This window comes from Rhinolophus ferrumequinum, chromosome 25 (assembly GCF_004115265.2).
Source record: "Rhinolophus ferrumequinum isolate MPI-CBG mRhiFer1 chromosome 25, mRhiFer1_v1.p, whole genome shotgun sequence".
Lineage (NCBI taxonomy): Eukaryota > Metazoa > Chordata > Mammalia > Chiroptera > Rhinolophidae > Rhinolophus > Rhinolophus ferrumequinum.
In genome coordinates this window covers 8,388,318-8,408,016 of record NC_046308.1, presented here as the reverse complement: position 1 = coordinate 8,408,016, position 19,699 = coordinate 8,388,318, and the positions used below count along the sequence as shown (strand labels likewise).

At 55.2% G+C, this 19,699-nt stretch overlaps 1 protein-coding gene across 2 annotated transcripts in view; it reads left to right on the top strand.

Moving 5' to 3' along the window:
* RBM19 (RNA binding motif protein 19) overlaps positions 1–19,699 on the top strand; it is a 136,053-nt gene that overhangs the window by 100,920 nt on the left and 15,434 nt on the right. Inside the window, exons 24-25 of one of the 2 annotated variants that reach the window (XM_033098147.1) lie at positions 14,308–14,420; positions 15,164–15,695. In XM_033098147.1, coding sequence (XP_032954038.1) covers positions 14,308–14,405 — 98 coding nt within the window. In that variant the 3' untranslated portion in view covers positions 14,406–14,420; positions 15,164–15,695. Of the gene's footprint in view, positions 1–14,307; positions 14,421–15,163; positions 15,696–19,699 lie in introns of those variants that run through there. The other variant, XM_033098146.1, reaches the window with a different exon arrangement.

The following is a 19,699-nucleotide window of genomic DNA, read 5'->3' as shown; positions in this document are numbered from 1 at the left end:
TATTGACAGCTATTGACAGGCCCAAATGCACCCGTCGGCAAATGTTTGTGTAAGGGACTCTCCCGGTCCCCTCCCCACCCACCCACCCCCCAGGCCAGCAGGCTCAGCGCTTCCCCTGGCATCGGAGAAAAGTCCCCTTCAATAAATTGAGTTCCACAGACAGCATTATTGCCTCACCCCAGCCAGAAGCTTCTCTGTGGGATTGACGGTCTCCACAGCTACAGATCAGCTGCAGGCTGGCGCCCAGACAGGGCAGATGCAATAATAATAGTAATAAAGACAACAGTTTATTTGTATGCATCTTCCCATGAATTTCCCACCAGCCCTGTGAGATGGGCACGATTAGCCCCCTTTTATGGATGAGAGAACTGAGACCGGCCAAGCATTGAAGTGACTCGTGACAACTGCTGTTTATGAGGGACTTACTCTGTGCCAGGGCCCCCCCCCCATTTTGTGACACGCACTGTCATTTATCCTCACGGCCACCCTAGCAGCTGTAGGTACTGCTGTCTCCATTTTGTAGACAGAGAAACTGAGTCTCAGCGTTGTGCCTAAGGTTACTCAGCTAGAAAGTGGCAGAGCTGAGATTTGCATTCCCCACCAACTCGACAGCCCCACACACACTGCATTACACCAGCAAATGCCATTTTCAAAGGGTCTGGGGCCTGCATTAGATCCGGGGTGTGTATCTACTGCATGGCTCTCTTCATCTGACTCATCTAGACCCTGAATCTAGAATCTACCGGGTTCCTTCCAAAAGTGGAGGGAATGAATAATAAATCGTAATGGCAAACGTCGTACAGCCCTTGACAGTTGACACAGCATGTCCTTGTAGGAGCCCTCTGGTGTGTTACATTGTCCCCATTTACAGATGAGAAAACTGAGGTGCAGAGGTGGGGTAAGTGCCTAAGGCCAGGGCTGAGTGTCCGAACCATGTGCTTAGACTCCCCGTGAGTTGCTCTCGAGGGAGCTTTGCCCTCCCAGGTCCTAGAAGAGGCCACCAGCTCTGAGCTAACCAAGCGTGCAGAAGGTGAGCACCTTGAGACCTTCGCGGGGTCCTAGCGGGGAACGGAATTCACCCCACTGGTTGCCAGGAAGAGCCTGTAATGCAGGGGCTGCTTACAGAGGTCAGCAGTAGTGAGGAGCTGGTACCACTCCCCACCAGAGTCTGAAGGGCAGGAGGGGGAAGTGATGTCCCTGGGTCGGTCCGGTGAGAGCAGGAGCCTAGGGGACAGCCACCTCATCCCCTAGTCTGGAGGATCATGGCCACTGCCAGAGAACTACACAAAGGCAGGGAGGGAGCCAGGGAAGAAATGCCTGCAGTGTCCTCTCCTCCACCCTCTGCCTCTGTAAGCCAGCGGCCCCCTCCCCCAGTGACGTCTTCCAGGGGGACAGAGCAGGGCAGAGGAGAATATCCAGCCTATAGGGTGCGCCACAAACATCAGAGCATATGGCTGGGGTGGGGCCGGGCTATCTGGGGGGCAGGAGCAGCAGTGCCTGTTGGAGAGGGTGCAAGATGTACTCACGACGCGCCTGTCTGGTGGATCCCAGCAAGCCCGGCCGAGTGTCAGCCTCCAAGCCTGGCTCACCTCCTGGGGCATGAAATGAAGAGGCGGCAAAAGGTGGCCTGAGCATTTGGGGACCAAAGAGCCTGCAATTCATTACCAATCGTGTTTTTACAGCACTCTTTTCCAAGAAATACGTGACAGTCCTTGGAAAACCAAAGAACGCTGTATCCAGAAAACAGCAAGATAGGGGACAGGGATGTTGAACCCGGAATCCACGGAATCTTGTCTTCATGTGTCCTAATCCAGGGCTGGCCTCAGAGGGGTTGTGAACACCCAGAAATGCTGTTCTCCTGTGTGCGTGCGTGTGTGAGAGAGAGAGTGTGTGTGTTTACCTCTCTGGCAAGAGGATCTATTGTTGTCATCAGATTTTCTATGAGGTCCTGGTCCCCAAAAAGTTAGCTTCAGGAGAAAGAGCGTTGACTTTGAAATCAGCAAGACCTGAGTTCTCTTGCCTCCCGGCTGTGTGTCCCAGGACATGTGGTGCCCGCCGGGCTTCCATTTCCCATTTTACACATGAGTATAACAAAGGAGCCAGCACATAGAATTGTGGAGAACACGATCAAGGGAATAACAAAAGCGCATGAGATGCCGGTGTTTTGGGGTTTTTTTTAATCCACACAACATACCCAGGAGATAGAGACCATGAATCTTCCCATTTTACAGGTGAAAGTACTGAGCTGAAGTAACTTAACCCAGGGTCACACTGGTAGGCAGTGCTGGAAGCAGTCTGGCTACAGTGCCCCACTCTCAGTGACTATTCCACCCGTCCTTTTCCCAGCTAAATATGACATTGGGGGGGGCGGTGGGGTACAGGTGCTCGGGAAATGTCAGCCCCTCTCACCCACCCACCCCATTGTGTGTTTGATCACTTCGTGCGACAGGAAGTGTCCATGGCAGGGCTGCTGGTCTCCTGTCCTCCTGGCCAGACCCTTTCCCCCTGCTCTGCCCCTTCCCTGTGGCGAAAAATGCCCAGCTCATTTGTGTTGAAACCCGCATTGTTCAGAGCTTCCAGGGCCCTGGCAGACTCGGAGGGCAGGTGGGCTCCATGCCCAGTTCCCTCCCCCGGCCCTGAGCCATGCCAGGAAGGCACTCAGATCTCGGGTGGAGGCCGGGAGCCCCATTTGCCCAGCCTGAGCACCACGGCCACGACAAAGGGCTCCCTGTGGAATGTGGGCCTCGGAATGAAAGGCAGGCATCTTAACCATTCACAGGGCCCTGCAGGAAGCTTGCTGGTGACACCCCGTGGCCTCTGATCTGCCCTAGGGGACAGTGGGAGGTGACCGGGGCAGATAGAATAGAGCTTTGGCCCCAGCCAAAGCCCTCATTGTGGCCTGTGCAATCGGCGTAGTTACCCAGAGTTCACCCCTACCCCTGGGACTCAGCTTCTTCAGCAGTCCAGCCCCTACCCTGGGGGAGACTGGAGACAACATGCTGGTGGGCCAGGGCTGCCCAGCCCCCGTGACCAGCCTCCTCTCCTCCTGCACGTCCCTGGCGAGACTAGGGCGAGCCTAGGACAAGGTGGAAGCTCAATGTGCAGTCCAGGCTGGTAACACTGTTAGTGTTAATCCTGTAACAACCTTCATCTATCAAGCCTTACTCTGTGCCGGCTACTGCGTGTGGACTTTCACAGGTATTAATCCTGCAGAATCCCAGGAGGTAAACACTGAGGCACAGAGAGGGCATATAACTTGCCCGAGGGCGCCCAGCTACTAGTGGCCGAGGCAGGAGCCAGAGCTGGGCCTTTAGCATCCTGCTGGATCAGGTCATTGTTATCAGCAGACGTGCACCGATGCCCCTTACATTTTACCCCCATGAGTCAGGCACGTCCCTCGGCCTCAGCTTTGGCATCTGTACAATGGGACCGGGGTATGTAGCTCATCAGAGGAATTGTGGCCCTAAAGGAGGTGCTACGGATGAAGCCCCTGTTGCACAGTGCGTATGCAACAGATACTGTTCATCCTCTCATTCAGGCGCTCATTCTTCTTCCTCTGGGTGCCTGAGAATACTCCCCATTTTCCGTGCATTCTGGTCAAGCCAGGCTAAGGGAGGCTGCTCTCTGGACAGAGGAATGAGATATAAAGAGAGCCATGGTTTTGCTAAGCCTGAACAGTAACGTGCGTGCGTGCGTGCGTGTGTGTGTGTGTGTGTGTGTGTGTGAGAGAGAGAGAGAGAGAGAGAGAGAGAGAGAGAGAGAGAGAAGAGAGAGAAAGAAGAGAGAGAATGAATATGAATATGACTAATGCGTGGGCAGTGCTCAGGCTGGCGTGTTTGCATCTGCCTCTAGTTGTCACCTAGAGTGCATAGCCCTGTGTCTGGCACATGGTGGCCCTCACGGTGGGACAAGGAGGAGCATTCGTAGTGTCCTGCCTTCCGACGCAGCTGTGGGGACTAACCGTGCTGGGCGCTCGGTCTACTGCTTGCTGCTTATCTGGAGTCCCTTACTGGCAAACAGAAGAAGCTGGTTTTAAACCTCCCAGCAGCCCCCCAGGTGGAAGCCTTCGTTTTATCCATTGTCCCTGGATAACGGCAGGGCATTATATTTTTCCCTTACAAGTTGATGCTTACGAAATACCCATGAAATGAAATAACCGAGAGCAGGTCTTTGAAAGTCATTTGCAAAGTTGCCCTGACTAGGCAGAGACCTTGACACCAGACAGGTGCTTTTGGAAAGGGACTAGAATAGCAAGGCAGCCGTTGGGCACAGAACCACCCTCCCCTCTCCCCAGCCTACCCCACCCCCACCCCCCTTCATGGCACCCGCTTTCTCAGCTCAGCCTCCCCTGGCAGGTGAAGTGCAGTTCTTCTTCCGAGCCTTGCATGTGGGAGGGTGAAAAGAGAGAGCAAGGAGGGAAGAAAGAGGAAAGTCGGCCACTGGCTGTGTCCTTTTCTTCCCGAGCCTGTTACAAACCAGCAGGGTCGCGGCATCGAGCTTTCAGGGCCTGGCAGGCCGCGGTGCCTGCGAGCGCGCCGAGAGAGTATAATGGCACGGAAGCAATCCGCCCGCACAACCCTCTGTTTTCGAGTGCGCACAGCTAGGGAGGCCCAGGCAAACAGGCTTTTATTTGGCCGGGGGCACGGCTCTGCTTCCAGGCGTTGTCTTATTCCAGCTGGGAGAGCTGATGGGCTGTGGTTAGCGCCTGCACCTTTCACCTCCAGAGCTGGGAGCGCAGACATGACCGGCATGGCAAGTGGCTGGCAGTGGCGCCATCCCCCACCCGCCTGCCCGAGCCGGGCCGGGCCGGGCCGGGCCGGGAGATCTCTCTGCGGGCACAGATGGGTGCCTGTCCCATTGCTGGTCGCTGGCCTCTAGCACATAGCTGCCCTCCTGGCCGGGCAGGGAAGGCGCCTGACTGCTGGAGTCCTGGTCCCGTTAGCCCGACCCCTGAGTTGTCTGTGCCTTTAGGGTTCAGCCAGTGTCAGAGAGTCGGCTAGTCGCCAGCACCCCTTTTCCTCTCAATTCCCCCAACACAGCCCTCACCTCACCTTCCTGCTACTTTGTGTTCACAGGTGCAATTGTCTGGTAGCGCTGGTCCCCACAAGGCTTTACCCTCCAGGGGATAAGGCCCTGGCCCTGCGTCTAGCACAAAGTGGGTGCTCACCACCTATTTGTGGGTGAATAGCCAAATGTAACAAACAGGAGCCTACTTATCAGAACGACCCGCTCTAAGTGGGACTCGGTGTACTGGGCACGGTGGAAGTGTCAGTTCCTCTTCACTGTCCCCCACGGGCGAGGAACCAGGGCTCGGAAAGGCTGCACAGTGTGCTCAGACCCCACGGTGAGTTAGGCGTGCAGCCAGCTCTGGAGCCCTATTGGGCAGCAGCCTAACCTTGAGCCTGGGAACACCACCAGCCTGAAAAGAGGCAATCGTGTGACTTCTTATTAAAGATCAAGTCAGGTAAAAGAGAAAGAAAGAGAGGGAGAAAGCTTTGTCGGGGACCTGCCATGTGCAGGGGGCGATGCCAAATGGTTTCCTGTACTCAGTCTCATTCCCTGGAGAGAGGTGCTGTTCCCATTTTTCTGAGGTGCACACTGAGACCCAGAGAGGTCTCGTGATTTGCATGAGGGTGCACAGCTCTGCACGCTACAGAACAGATAACCTATTTCACCACTCCCTAGATCCCCAGTAGTTCCTGCATCCCATATGGTCCCCCTTTTACAGATCTGGGCTCCCAATCCAGGTAGGGCTATGGTTGCAAGTTAGACCCAGCCAAATGCAGCCCGCAGCCTGTTTGTGTACGGAAAAGTTTTTTTGGCACATGGCCATGTCCATGTACACATGTAGTGTCTGGCTGTGTGCTCACACTGCAAGGGCCAAGCTGAGTAGCTGTGACAGAGACCCTATGGGCCATAAAGCCTAAAATATTTACTGTCTCACCCTTTACAGAAAAAGTTTACAGCCCTTAGGCCTTGCGAAATGGCTGTTTTATTTTATCCAAAAGCTGCGGGTGGCTGACTCCTCCCACCGTGACCTCCGTTTTCCCATGGAGCATACAATCCTAGAGGCCTCACAGCCACACCCTTACCCCCCAGCCCCATCCCACCACCCCCCGCTGGAGTCCTCTGCTTAAGAACCCCAGTTTTCCCTGGGAAGGAGTCCCCATTGCTTGGCTTTCTCCCTCCATTTTCATTCATTCACTCCCCCAGTTCTTCACTGTCACCTAATTATCAAGCCTCATTCAGCACTGAGAACAAAGTAGTGAACATGAAGCTGATACTTGAGTGGGGGAGACAGATGATAAAAAAGAACAAGTAAATAGCAATAAAGTTCTGATGACAGCAGGCCCTGTGAAGGAAATTAGGAAGGATAACATACTCCATTCCTCAGGGATTGGGAAGGGGAGAAGAGATTTCAAATACGGTGGTTGGAAAAAAGTCTTTCTGAGGAGTCCGTATTTTCGTGTGAAGCAAAGGAGCCAGCCAGCCAAAGATCTGGGTGGAAAACATTCCAGGTAGGCAGGGGTTGCCGCAGGTGCAAAGGCCCTGGGGCAGAAGCATGTTCCCAGCAGGCCATTGTGACTAAAGAACAAGTCTAAGGTGGGGAAGGCTGGAGAGGTGTCAGGGAACCGGATTTTTATTCAAGATACAGCGAAAAGTCCCTTGAAGATTCAAAGAGGGACGTGCCACGCCTGATTTACACTGACAGACTCATTTACACTGCTGTGTAGGGCATGCAGTGGAGTGGGGGGCAAGAATGGAGCCGGGGGGTCTCACTGTAGTCATCCCAGTGACCGAGGGTGGTGGCCCAGGTGGCGACAGGAAGAAGCAGGTGGACTGAGCATTGCAGTAACGTTTGAGCCACCCACACTTGCATCTGGAAGGCAAGAGGGAAACTGAGGCCTGTGCAGAGACCTTTGCCACTCAGAGGATGGTGGTGCCAGGTGATGACAAAGCCCAGGAAGCTGCGAAGAGCGGGTGGGGACAGTGCGGGGGCCAGATCTGGGCACGCTGGGTTTGAGACCCCTATTAGGACTCCCCGTGAGATGTCAAGCAGACAGATCTATGAGTTCGGAGCTCAGGGGCGAAGTCTGGGCTGAGATATAAATTTGGAAGTCATCAGCATACAGATGATATTTAAAGCCTGCAACAGTTCACCCCCACCCCCACCCCCCATAATTTCATCATTCATAGGATGGCACATTTTCACAAGATCGGGGACCAGGAGAGCCCATTATCCGCACGCCAGCCCTTGCAAATATGCCTCCTTGATCCTGGCATGAAAACATAATCATGAGGCTTTAAAAATCACAGTCAGGAAAAGTTCAAGCAAGTATGTGAAGCCACAGAATTTATTATTCAAAATACCCCTTGGCCTTGGATCTTTCCAGCTCCCTGGAGGCAGATGGGTCCCGTAAGCTCCCCTTGCCTCATTTTTATTCCTCCGTTTGGTGCCTCTCCTGCCCTCCTTATGGCTCTGCTGTGGCTGAGAAGAAAAATCAAGAAGTAGGGACTGTTTTGGTCAAGGCAGCTCCTAGGTGGCAGCTGCTAGCAAGGGTGCAGATGGCTGGCTGTGGGGAAGGAGCTGAATGTTTCTCCCGGCAGAGGTGCTGGGGAGGCCGGAGCAGGTGTCTTCTGGGTCACCCCTCCTTCCGCCCCCCACGCCCCGAGCCTCTTTGAGTGGTGTTTTGGAAATATTTCCAAGCGCTTCAGCAATATCCTGCACACTCTCTTCTCTTTCCCCCGGGAGCGGCTGTCCGTGCGGGAAGGTACTTGCTCCCAATCCAGCTAAATTGTTATTGACTTGTGTTCTCTGCGTTCCGCAAACATTTCACTCAGCCATCGCCAGCAAGGCCAGGATTCCCTGCTAGGGCTAACGGGGAAACCAGCTGTGCGGGCCATTTCTCCTGTTCTTCCTCATCCATCACGGAATTAAACTGACAGAAGGAGAATTTCAGAGTGACTTGGGAGGGAACGGGGCTGGGCCCGCATTGGACGAGGTTCTGGGGCCTGGGGACCAGAGTGCTGGAAATAGGGGCTGGAGGAGGGCGGGCTGCCCTCCAGGGTTGCGGCTGGAGGCAGGGGGCGGCCGGTTTTGTTTGTGAACTGTAGGCTGGCCCAGGCTGGAGAAACTCAAGGAAAAAACACAGGCGAGAACGTTGTTATTACTGTTTTTTCATGATCACAAGTGAAACCAGTGAGGTTTTGTAGGCAGGAGAGAGAATAAATCAGAGGCCGCGCTGGTGAGCCATCGGCCGAGATCTGCCACAGATCTTTATTTTGACTACAAAACATGAAAAAAAAAATGCTTTTTTAAAAAAAAACAATTAATCACCACTCTGGCTGTCAGAAAGTTTGGCCTGAATTTGCAGATTCTGGCCTCTGGTGAAGAATCAGGTCTGACCACCCGGGTCCTGCCTTCCCCTGGGGCAGTCGGGCTGAGTTGCGTGTGTTTTTCCTTGGCCACAGTCTGCACCACTCCCTACAGTCGCCCACCCAGACCATCTGACACCATCCCATTGCTGCCTGGCTCCCAGGCTTTTGCACTTACAGATCCCAGTGCTACCCGGCATCCCACCCTGGACCTGTCAGGCGATGCTCCCATTTCCTCCCCTTCAGTCTCTACCTGTACCCAGAGAAAGGGACGGGAGCTAATGTCGATCAAGCCCCTAGAAGGTGAACGATCCCTCCAGGACTGAGGCACAGAGTGAGGGATGCCTTCCACCCTTTCCTGGTTCCTTTTTCTCTTTTGCTCTGCAATGAGTCACCTTCATCTGCACACTCGCCTTCCTCTCCGCCTGCACAGGCTTCTCCAGCATCTGTAACTAATACAAACACAGGCAGGACCAAGCCCCAAAGCCCCCGGGCTTAGCCCAGCCCCACGGCTCTACCTCGGGCTAAATCCATGCTAATCCAGGCCAACTGCCTTCACCAACCCCTGTGCACGGGGAGCCGCCAGTCCAGCTGCCGGAAACCACGGCACACCCACGACTCCCGTGATACCAGAACACAAAGCGAGGCCGACCCGCCGGGCTGCACCGCGGTCTGCCTCACAGGAAGCTAGGGCCTTTGGCACACGTTGGTTATCAGTGGGAATCGCAGAGGGCTCAATAGCCGGTGCTCACTCCAGGCCACCGAGTCAGAACCTCTGGGGGCACAGCCCAGGTATCAATGGGTTTCTAGATGATTCTAGCAGGTGGTGTGTTGAGACCCACTGGCCTCTTGAGAAAATTGCTGACGCAGGCAGGCGGGTGCTCTCCTGTGATGGTTCATACCTTTCCTGTTGAGGAGTTCCTTTGGAGGACGGCTGGCCTCGGTGTCTCCACCGCAGGGCGGGCAGCTGAGCCCGGGCGTCACTGTGGTGTGACAGGAAGGCCCCAGCCTGATCTGAGCTCACGCCCCATTTGGAGAGTCTGTGGTCATGTGACGTCCCCAAAGCCACGGAGCAGCTGCTTCCACATCTGACACATGGGACAATGGTGAGTTTTCTGGAAGTGCACACCCAGCCTGCTGCCCAGGGTCTGAAGAGCGCTGACTGAGGCCTGAGGACACAAGTGTTCCCTTCCGGCCCTCAGCACTGACTCAGCCTGCGGCTTCTCAGTCGCAGGCTCTCTGTCTGCCCTCTGGCTATCCTTGCAGGACGCTTTCATTGTTACTCTTAATATTTACTACTCACACCTCTGCATGCCTGGCCCTGGACAAACCCTACCCCTAACCCTTCTACTGCTCTGAAGCCCCGTCGGAGCTGGGTATCACGCAGTTACTGCAGACTGAGAGCACAGAGGTGAGGCCCCTTGCCCCAGGGGGCCCCAAGGCGCAGCAGGCTTTGAGCCCCTCAGCCGAGCTCCAGCCGGCACCCCACGCCCTGGGCTCAGAAGCCATCCTCCCTAGCTGTTCACCCTGCCTCTTCTCTGTGCCTTTCAGAGCCCCTTCTCCCCAGCCAACCATGCTCCTCTTCCCTCCCTACTTGGCTTTCCTCAATCCTGAACAAAACCCCAGGAAGCGCTTTTCCTTGTCCTCCTATAGCCCCCTCCCACCCCCACCCCCCTACACACACACCCGCTTGTGCCTTTCTCTCTGCCTGCCTGTGCCTTCCACGCAGGGCGACAGCGCCAGCCAGGGACGACAGAGAGACGCGGGCTGGCATTCTGTCAAGGAATTAATTGAAAAATAAAATCATTAGATGGGAACTCCAGAAATGCAAAATGGTGGTTGGAGGGGGGGGAGGGGGCAGGACTGGGGGGTTGTTGGGGGCCGGCTGAGCTTTTTGTCAAGTTAATTTCTCCGGTATTGATGTTGGGTGACATTCACTTGTTGTTTATCTTTGGGTGCAGCTGTAATACTGAAAGAAAACGCACAGCTTGTTTCGTTTATTTATTTTACACCTTTCTCTGGTTCTGCATTATGTTTGTTTGGTGAAAACCCACTGAGGCTTTTGATGTCGGGGAAGTGGGATTTCAGCAGCTGTTCCCTGCAAGCAGGGTGCTCAGCACGCAGCCAGGGTGCGGAGGGAGGGTGCTGTGGGTCGTTTGGTGGGAATTCAGGGCCCACCGCATCCCGGGGAGCCAGGCATTTGGGGGCCCAGCCTGACCAGATGCCCAGGCCCAGGAGATCAGCAGGGGTGTGCCAGGCCTGAACTTGGTCGTCCTCGCAGTCCCCCAGGAGATGGGTCCTGTTTTCATCCCCCGTGTCCAGACCCAGAGAGCGGAAGTGACTTGCCCAAGGTCACCGAGCCATTAAGTGGCAGAGCTGGGACTTCAGTTTGACTGACTTCCAAGGCCATGAAGTTAGCCACTCGCCAACCTGCAGTCCGTATCCCTCGGCCCATAGCAGGTAGTGGGTACCCCTGTGCCTCCGTTTTCCAACCTGGTGGGGGGCAAGACATGCTTTATTTGGCCTTGATGTACTAGCCTTCCTACGACAGTCCCCGCCCACTTGGCCCGTACTGGGCTAATGGCAAAGAGAGACATGTTAAATCAACACTTCTTATAGGAGTAATGGTAACAAAGATACCAATCTCAGCGCCCTCGATGGGCCCCTCCCTCCCCAGGTGCCAGGCTCTGCTCTTTTCACTCACCACAACCCCATGAGGGAAGTATCAATAGTGTCCCCATTTTACAGATAAGGAAACTGAGGGGCTAAGTCTGCTGCTCACAGCCACTCAGCTAGTCAGTGGTGGGGCTGTGGTGTCAGCACCCGCATTCCTGAGCAATTATACGTGCTAAGGAGAAGTAGAGGTGCTCTGAGAGGCTTTCGCAGGAAAGAGGACCCCTCCCCTGCTCCAGATGGTCAGGGAAGGCCTGTGGGTCAGCAAAGGGTGGCCGCAGAGGAGGGAAGGGGTGGAAGAACTGCTCTGTTCCCCCGTTTTATACGTGAAAGATTGACCTTGGACAGCGTACGTGCCTTGCCGGAGGTCACACAGCTTGGGAAGTGCCAAAGCCAAGTGTGTCATCCTAAAAGCAGACCTGGTGACCGCATGCCTTGTCACAGGGCCCTGTATGGCCTTGGCCGTGCCCCCCGCCCCCAAGCAGGGCCCCTCAGGAGACGCCACATGGCACAACACAGATAGCAGGTGTGGGTGGCAAAGCGGACACACCAGTGCTGCCACATGTTAACTGGGGGGCTCAGAGTGTGCGCCTCCGTCTTCCCACCGGTGAAATGGGGGTGATAACTCCCACCACTTAAAAGGGGCCCTTATGAGACTCCGGCTGCGTTCCCTCCCCCCCGGGCCTCAGTTTCCCAGCCAGGTGACATCTCGGGTGCCTCCCAGCTCTGCCACTCATTTGTTTTATTGCTATCCTTACATTACCCGTTTTATTTGTAAAAAATTACCCACCTTGTAGTCATTTATTCTTTCATTCTTGCATTCGACAAATGATTACAGAGCACCTACTATGTGCTGTGCCCTGGGACACAGCCGCCACTAAGACAGACCCAGCCTCCCCTTCCTCCCCCTACCACCACCCCCGTTGTTAGTAGCTGGGAGGGGGACGTCTGTGACAGGCCCGCAGGCCCTATTTTGCGGCCCTTCTATTTCCCGGCTGCTATTACCTGCCCACAAATTCAATTTCCAGAAGCCATTGTGCACGTCCAGAGCCTGGCGATTAGAAGGAAACCAAGAGCATCGAGGAGGCAGCAGGAAAGGAAGTGGGTGTCGGAGCCACAGGCTGCCGCCCCTGCTCCAGCCCATCCTGTCCCCTCTCCCTTTTCATGATTAACAATGATGGATACAGCTGCCAGGCCTTGAGGCTCTCTGGGCAGGCGTGGGGGCGGGGGAGGAGCAGCCTCCCACACCTTCCTCACCCTCACTGAGCGGGCAACTCGACCCTTGCTCATCCCCCCTATTCAGCAAATACTCATGAACCCCCAGCAGGCGCGAGGCTGTGCGCTAAGGCAGGGGACACAGAGTGGATGGGACAGCGTCCCAAACAAATGCCTGCCAGAGGGAGAAGTGCAGAGAGGGGTTGAAGGTTAGGGGTCCTGTTTTAGACAGTGGTCAGGGGAGTCCTTTAGACAGGGAGGAGGGGACTCCAGAGCTGGGGTTCGAATAAAGGGCAGGAGGCCTGTGGGTATGGAGGTGTTGAGGTGGGAGTGCACTTCACAAGCCTGGAGGGAGAGCCAGCTCAAGTGACACCCTCTGGAGGGCTTGGGTGTCCCTCTCTGTGCTATGCAAAGCCATGGAGCTTTGGGACCCTGGAGTGCTATGCTGAGAAGGATCCCTCGTGCTGCTGTGAGAGAATCAGAATTGACCGGGTTGGTGAGGGCAGAGGTCTGGAGTGGCATGAGACGGTGCAAGTGCTTGGATTGGGCCGGTTACCATGAAGAAGATGAGAGGAGTCAGTGCCCTGGTTGGTTTTGGAGGAATGAGATGAAGTACGTGTAAATAGGCTCCGAGAGGCCAAGTCACTTGTTCAAGACGACCTAGGAAGACCTGAGATTCTCCATCTCTGGGGCAAGCAGCAGGCTGGGCTCATGCCCGCAAGGAGCTAGCAGCCCAGTGGGGAGATGGAGGCAGAGGGTCACGGGGGCAATCTGCAAGGCCTGGAAGACTTCACAGAGGCGGTGTTTGAGCTGGGGAGGAGAGGGCATTGGGGCAACCTGTGGAGACAGCCTCTCCACAAATCACGTGTTATCTGTGAGTGAGGCTGACCATTAATGAGTGGTTAGACTAACAGAGGGACTGACAAAGCAGGCCAGCCTCGAGCCCAGCTCCCCCACCCATCCCCTTCCTGGAGGCTCAAGGGGACCAGTGCACCTTCTTTTTACCACCCTTGGTCTCCCTGGCATTCTCTGGCCAGCACCAGAGACTTTCATGAAAAGTGGAAAGACTATAGGCTTTGGTGTGGCTTGGCTTCAAATCCTGGCTTCACCTCCTAGCTGAGTGACCTTAGACTTACCTTCCTATGGCTCAGTTCCCTCACCTGTAAGAGGCAGTGCTAGTACCTACCTGTGGGATTGTTGAGAGTCGAGTCGTAGCACACAGTAGGTACTCAGTCAGTAGCGTTTGGGGCCCAGAGGGCACATATTTTGCTGAGCCCACCATGCTCTTTCATATGTTCATGCTGTGCATCTACACCCCTTGCCTCACAGAAAACTCCTCTACATTCTTCAAAACCCAAGCCAAATAGCCCCTCTAAAGCCACTCCTAATTGTTATTCCCTCCGTGCCTCTTCTGAAATCCTTGAGCATCTATTCACCCAGCATTTATTGAGCACCTATTATATGTCAGTCAAATGCTATACGATTAAGAGTCTGCGACCTCTAGGAAAACAGAACAGCTTCTACTTATTTTAGATGAAATACTTATTTTCATCTAAACCACTTCATGGCAACCATTGCCATGGTTTGACTCAGCCTCTCTGAAGGTTTTCAGCTCCCTCCGCCCCAAGGCAGGCAGAGATTGGTTAACAGCTGCTGGGAGGGGGCCTTCCTCACTCCCTTTCCTCTGTGGGTGGGAGATGGAGAGGGGGTGACCTGCAGAGAAGGAAGGTTTCTGTGGCCCAGAGAGGGGCAGCTCCCCACAGCAAAGCTGAGACTAACCCGAAGTTTCTCTCTCCCCTCTTGTGTTTTCTACCCCCTGGCCTCTCATACCTCCTCCTCCTTGGCTCTGTCTCCCGTTTCTCGTCTTTTCTTATTTCTTCTGCCTCTTCTCTCCTGTGTCTCTCACCACTTCCCTCTCTTCCTATTCTCTCGCCGCCCCCTCCATTTTGCTCACCCCCTCCCTCCCCTCTGCTGTCTCTCTCTTCCTGCTTCCAACCCTCTCCGCTGTTCTTTTCTCCTCTCTTGCCATCTGGGCTCCCACAGAGCCCCCGAAGAAAAAGCGGTCTGTGGTGTTGGACGAGATCCTGGAGCAGCTGGAAGACAGTGAAAACGACGGTGAAGAGCAAACCCTTCAGCTGTGAGCTGGCACCGAGAGGGTACGTGACTCCAGGGCCCTGGGGACTGGGGACAGCCGCTCTGGCTTCTGTGCTCCCTACCATGTGGGCTGGGAGGGGCAGTGCGCACAGTGGGGTGGCAACAGCAGGTGGCCCCACCCTCCGCTGGTCCAAGGTCGTAGGGGACGATGGCCTCAGTCCACTGCCCGGAGCCTGGGATCCTGTGCCGCCGACACCTGCTCTGTGCCAGCTTGGGAAGGCCAGAGGGCAGGCCAGTGTGGCCACCTTAGGAAGCCTTCTGTGGTAGCACCGGGACCTGGAAGCAGCAGGAACAAACCAGGCCTCCCGCATCCCCCGGCCATTTGCTGCTCCCGCTCGCTCCTCCTCCCAGCATCCCTGAGACACGACAGGGCCCCATCTTGCTGGTAGGAAAGTCGGGATACAGAAGGATTCCGGGTTTGCTCCAGAGTAGACAGCACGTGGGAACGAGGACCCTCGTAGCTCGCTACCCCAGACCCATTGTGGGGGGCGGCTAGAGGCAGCACCCCGAAGTGAGGCTATGTGGGCACAAAACCCTGCTCCACCCAGCTCGGGGCTCGGGCCACGGACCCCAGGCCCCCTCACCAAAGCTCCCTGGGCCCAGCCTCCTCCTCACTAACTAGTTCCCACCTCATAGGGCTTTAACGAGAAAGGAAGTGCAGCAATAAATAATCTGTGAAAAACACCAGGCACAGTGGGCATGTGAGACAGGCTCCAGAAGCTTCCATTCCCGCTCTCCCCTCCAGGACTGCTGAGCTGGAGTTCCCACCTACCCCTGTCCGAGGGCCTGCTCTCTGCTTGGGACTCGGCCTCTGTCCGGCCCCATCCTCGTCACCTGGGACCGCAAGCTCTGGTGACACAACCGGCCCTGCTGACCTCGGCCTGGGGAAGCCTCTGAGCTGCTCACAGAGCCCGGGCTGCCAGCCCAGACACCAGTGTCACTGGTTGAACTCAGCTGTGTCACTCATGGCGGACGCCCTCTGTTCACGGGCTGGGGGCCCTGTGAAATGCAGCCAGGTTCCCAGCCCTGGCAATCAATGTCCCACGGCCTCTCCCAGGTTTGGGGCACCCGCGTGCCCACACCTACTCCAGCCTGGAGGTACGGCCCCCGACAGAGAGGGCCCGTGCCCAGCACACACCAGGAGGCGGGAAGGCGGCGAGGAAAGAGCTATGGCCCATGTGACCTGGGTCTGGATCCTGGCCTGGCCATCCCCAGCTCTGTAACCTTGGACCAGCGAGGTCCCCTCGGACCCTCAGCTTCTCTGTCCATAAATTGGGGTGATATTGTGCCCACATCAGAGATGGTGGTTGGAGTAAATCAGTCAGTGGTCATCAGCACTTTCGTTTACTTCTGATTTTGGGGCGTCTGGATGGGGCTCCAAGTGAGAGTCCAGGAACCTTCGTGCGTAAAACTGGGTGTGTGCATTGTTGGGGGTTCCAGTCTCCATCCAGTTTGCAGGGTGGCCTGGGACCCAAGCCCAGCTCCACAGCGCTGGCTGCCCCTCAAGGCTAAGCCTCCTCCCCGTGTCCTGTGGGGCAGGTGCGTCCTTATCAGCCCCAGCTCGTCGCTAAGAACTAACAGGAGCAAAAGACACAATCCCTGAGTGGCTCATACCAGCTTTTACAGCAGGGTGTCCCTCAGACATCAGGTGACCACAGCCTTCTGGGCTGGGCGGGGCGCTGGGGTCGCTGTTAAACCTCCCCAGGCCAGACCCTCAGGTGACCGGGCTCCCAAGTTTCCAGGTCTCTGGATGGCAGGGCTGGGGTCCACCCCATTCCCTCCCACTGCCTTCTTTTAGGGACATGGGGGTCCTTCTGGTTAAGCACGCAACTTTAGTAGTTCCTAACTGTTTAAAGCAGAAGTTATTTTCAAAGGGAAAGGGACAGGGCTCAGGATTACACAGTCACTTGTTCAAACTGCAGGCTGTCCCCTGCACTAAGTGCTGTGACAAAGGAACAGGGATAGGACATCTGACACAGGGACGTGGGGGTGGGGGCTGAGGGTGGGGGAGGAGCCAAGTGTGTCTATTGTGATTTTTATTATTATAAATCATCACTATCATTGTTCTAAAACAAAGTAAAAGAGAGCAAGGTAATACTGTGTTTCCCCGAAAAGAAGACCCAGCCAGACAACCAGCTCTAATGCGTCTTTTGGAGCAAAAATTAATATAAGACCCGGTCTTATTTTACTATAAGACCCAGTATGATATATAACATAATATAACATAATATAATATAATATAACATAACATAATATAATATATATGGGGTCTTAATATAGTATAATATCGGTGTCTTATATTAATTTTTGCTCCAAAACACGTGTTAGAGCTGATTGTCCAACTAGGTCTTATTTTCAGGGAAACACGGTAATAAGGTAAAACTAGGTAATTCCTAGTTTTGGCCCCTAATTCCTAGCCTGGCCCAGAGGATGCGCCCGTCTCTCCCCCTTTGGGGACAAGGAGCCACATGAAAGTGTCTTGGGAGAAATGCATCCATCCAGTGTGCGCAGGGTGAACTGGGGGACTCTGGGCGATGGATAGCCACTGTTGTCACCAGAGAGGGGGGGCATGGGAGAGCTGTTACCAGAGTCCAGGGCTGGACCCTTGGTGGAGACACCAGGCAGGACAGAGGCAGCTTCAGTTGAGTTTGAAGTAATGATGGGACATCCGTGGTCTGAGCTACCAGAAGATCTAGGAGAGAAATTGCAGTAATAAAGCGCGGAGGGAACAGCTGAGGACAGGGGGCCTCTTGGTCCCTATATAGATTTGTGCTGGGGCAAGACAGGCTCATCCACTTCTCAGAGGGGTCTGCCACCCCGAATGGTAAGGATAGAACCTGGAAGAGAACGTGGCGCAGGCAGGACTGGAGCAGGCGCCTGGGGAGGAGAGGTGGCCTCGTGGAGGGACAGAGGGAAGCAGAGCCGGGAGGCGGGAGTTTGGTTGGGGTGTGCACATGGGGGTCCAGAAGGCTGAGCAGGTGGAGACCCCAGGGAATTGCTGAAGTTTGATGGTCTGGGGGTGAGGCCCTGAGGAGCCCTGAAGGGTGGCAAAGTGTTCAGAACGGCCAGGCTTGGGGAAGGAGCAGAGGCAGCTGAGCCCCTGGGCCTGGCAGGCGAGAGTGCTATACAGACACGCTGGACAGGTGAGCAGATATGCAGTCAGTCTGCAGGAGGGGGACAGGTGGTCAGATGGCGGCAGAGATGAGGGACAGTGGGGTACACCGCAGCAGGAGGGGTGGAGGGAGGGGAGAAGAAGGCACTGGCCCTTATTCCAGGAAGGCCTGGGTTGGAATCTCAGATCCACCTACCTCTGCCTGTGTGACCTATGGTATGGGTTTCAGCATCTCCTGCCTCAATTTCCATATCTTTAAAATGGGTACAAGAATTCCGGCCTCATACGATTTTTTTTTTTTAGAAGATTGTGGAAAGCACTTGCAGCAGACTATTCCATGCCTAGTGAACACTAAATAAATGGTAGCTGTCATTATTATTATTATTATTATTATTATTAAAGAGGAAAGCTTGTGGGGCTTCACCCAGTGAAGGCCCAAGGAAGTCAGACCCTGGCCTGTGTCTAACAGGCCTGCTGGGTCCACTTTGGAGGCATGGGCCAGCACTGGCAGTCGCCGGGAGGTGGTCATGGTGGAAAGGAGTCCGCGTATCCAGAAAGGTGGCCTGAGGCAGATGCAGTCTGCCCCCCAGCCCAGAGCCGGCCAAGCATCACACTGTTGACCCCGTCAGTCCTTGCTCAAAGCTAAGGCCAGCCCCAGGGTAGGCTGGTGGTTGCCAAAGGGGCATAGTTGGGACACAAGCGTGCCCTTTCCCCAGTGTCGCCGTGTTTGTTCCTAACCCTTTCCGTCCTGGGGTCACCCGCAGGCAGGATGCCTTTGCCACGTAGTCTGAAAGCCAGACCCGGGCCCTGGGTCAGCACTTCTAGGTCAGTCCAGACTTACACAGTCTACAGACAGGTCTTCAGCAAAGACCCACAGCCGTGGGGTGATACCGGGTGTGCAGCGGAGGCCCGGGCCAGGCCTGGAGGTCTGCTTCCTTCCCCCTGGGAAACGAGAGCTGGCGCACTCGGCAGGGGCCAGAGTGGAGGAACAAGAGACCGTAGTGAGCCAGGTTCCCTCAGAAGCACCTTGACTCTGGGGAAGCGCCAGGCACCCTGTGGCTTCTCAGGAAGGAGAGACAGAAAGGGCAGAAGCTGGCAGAGCGAGTCCTCAGAGCCAGCCGCTAACCCTCACCCCATTCATTCGTTCATTCATCCATCAAACACTTAGTAGGTGCCCCTGCGTGGGAGGCACGATGCTGGGGCCAGGAATACAAGCCCGGAAATGCTGGATCCACACAGGGTTCTGGCTGCCAGACTTGGAGACCCATGCGTCAGGCAGAAGACAATTTCCAGTGGCCTCTGTCCGCGTGTTTTTCCTCCTTTCCTTTTATCGCCTCCTTGGGCCTTTTTGTCTTCTGAGGCCGGGCCGGCCCTCGCAGAGCCAGCACCTAGGAAAGGATTAGTGCAAGCCGAGTGTGCAGGCTTTGGTGAACGGAGCCGAGTTTGGTTTCAACATCTAATTCAATTTGTTCTGCCGAGATTGAAATATGAAATGGTTGCCAGTCAAACGTTCAAAGGACGGCGAAGGGAGAGTGAGCGCCTGCTGAAATTTAAATTTTAATGAAAACGACTTTAACCCTTTGGTTCACCTGGCAGAAACAGAACACAGTCTCCCATCCCGTGGAAACACCACTTGGGTTCTCTCCTCTGGCCGCTTCTCTTGCTGAGCATCACGAATATGATAATATGTAGTCTTTTTTTTTCCAGCAGAATTAGTACTGAAAGACTAAGACACCACTTGCTTAATAATACTTGGTTCTCCCATACTGCCCCGCCGTTGAAACGGACACCTTCCCATAGATGACTTTTCCAAGCTCTATACAGATAAGTCCAGGCCCCTATTAGGTGCCCTCGTGACACCTGTCCCAGCTGTGAACGGTTGTCTGAGTTGTGGTTTCACATGTGTCTTCCCTCTGGGTTGTGAGCCCCAGGAGGGCAGGGGCGCACACGGCACCCCTTGCCTGGTGGCCAGGAAGGAGGTGCTTGATAGTATTCGATGAGGGGATGAACGGAACGCTCACACTTCATCCTCCCAGCAGGTGTGGGAGGGGAGTGGACGGAAATATGGAGTCTCGGGGAGGCAGGCGACATTCCCCAGATGACACCGCACAAAGGGCTGGCACCGGGGCTGGCGCCCAGCTCCGTGTAGCAGGAAGCCCGAGTTCCCAC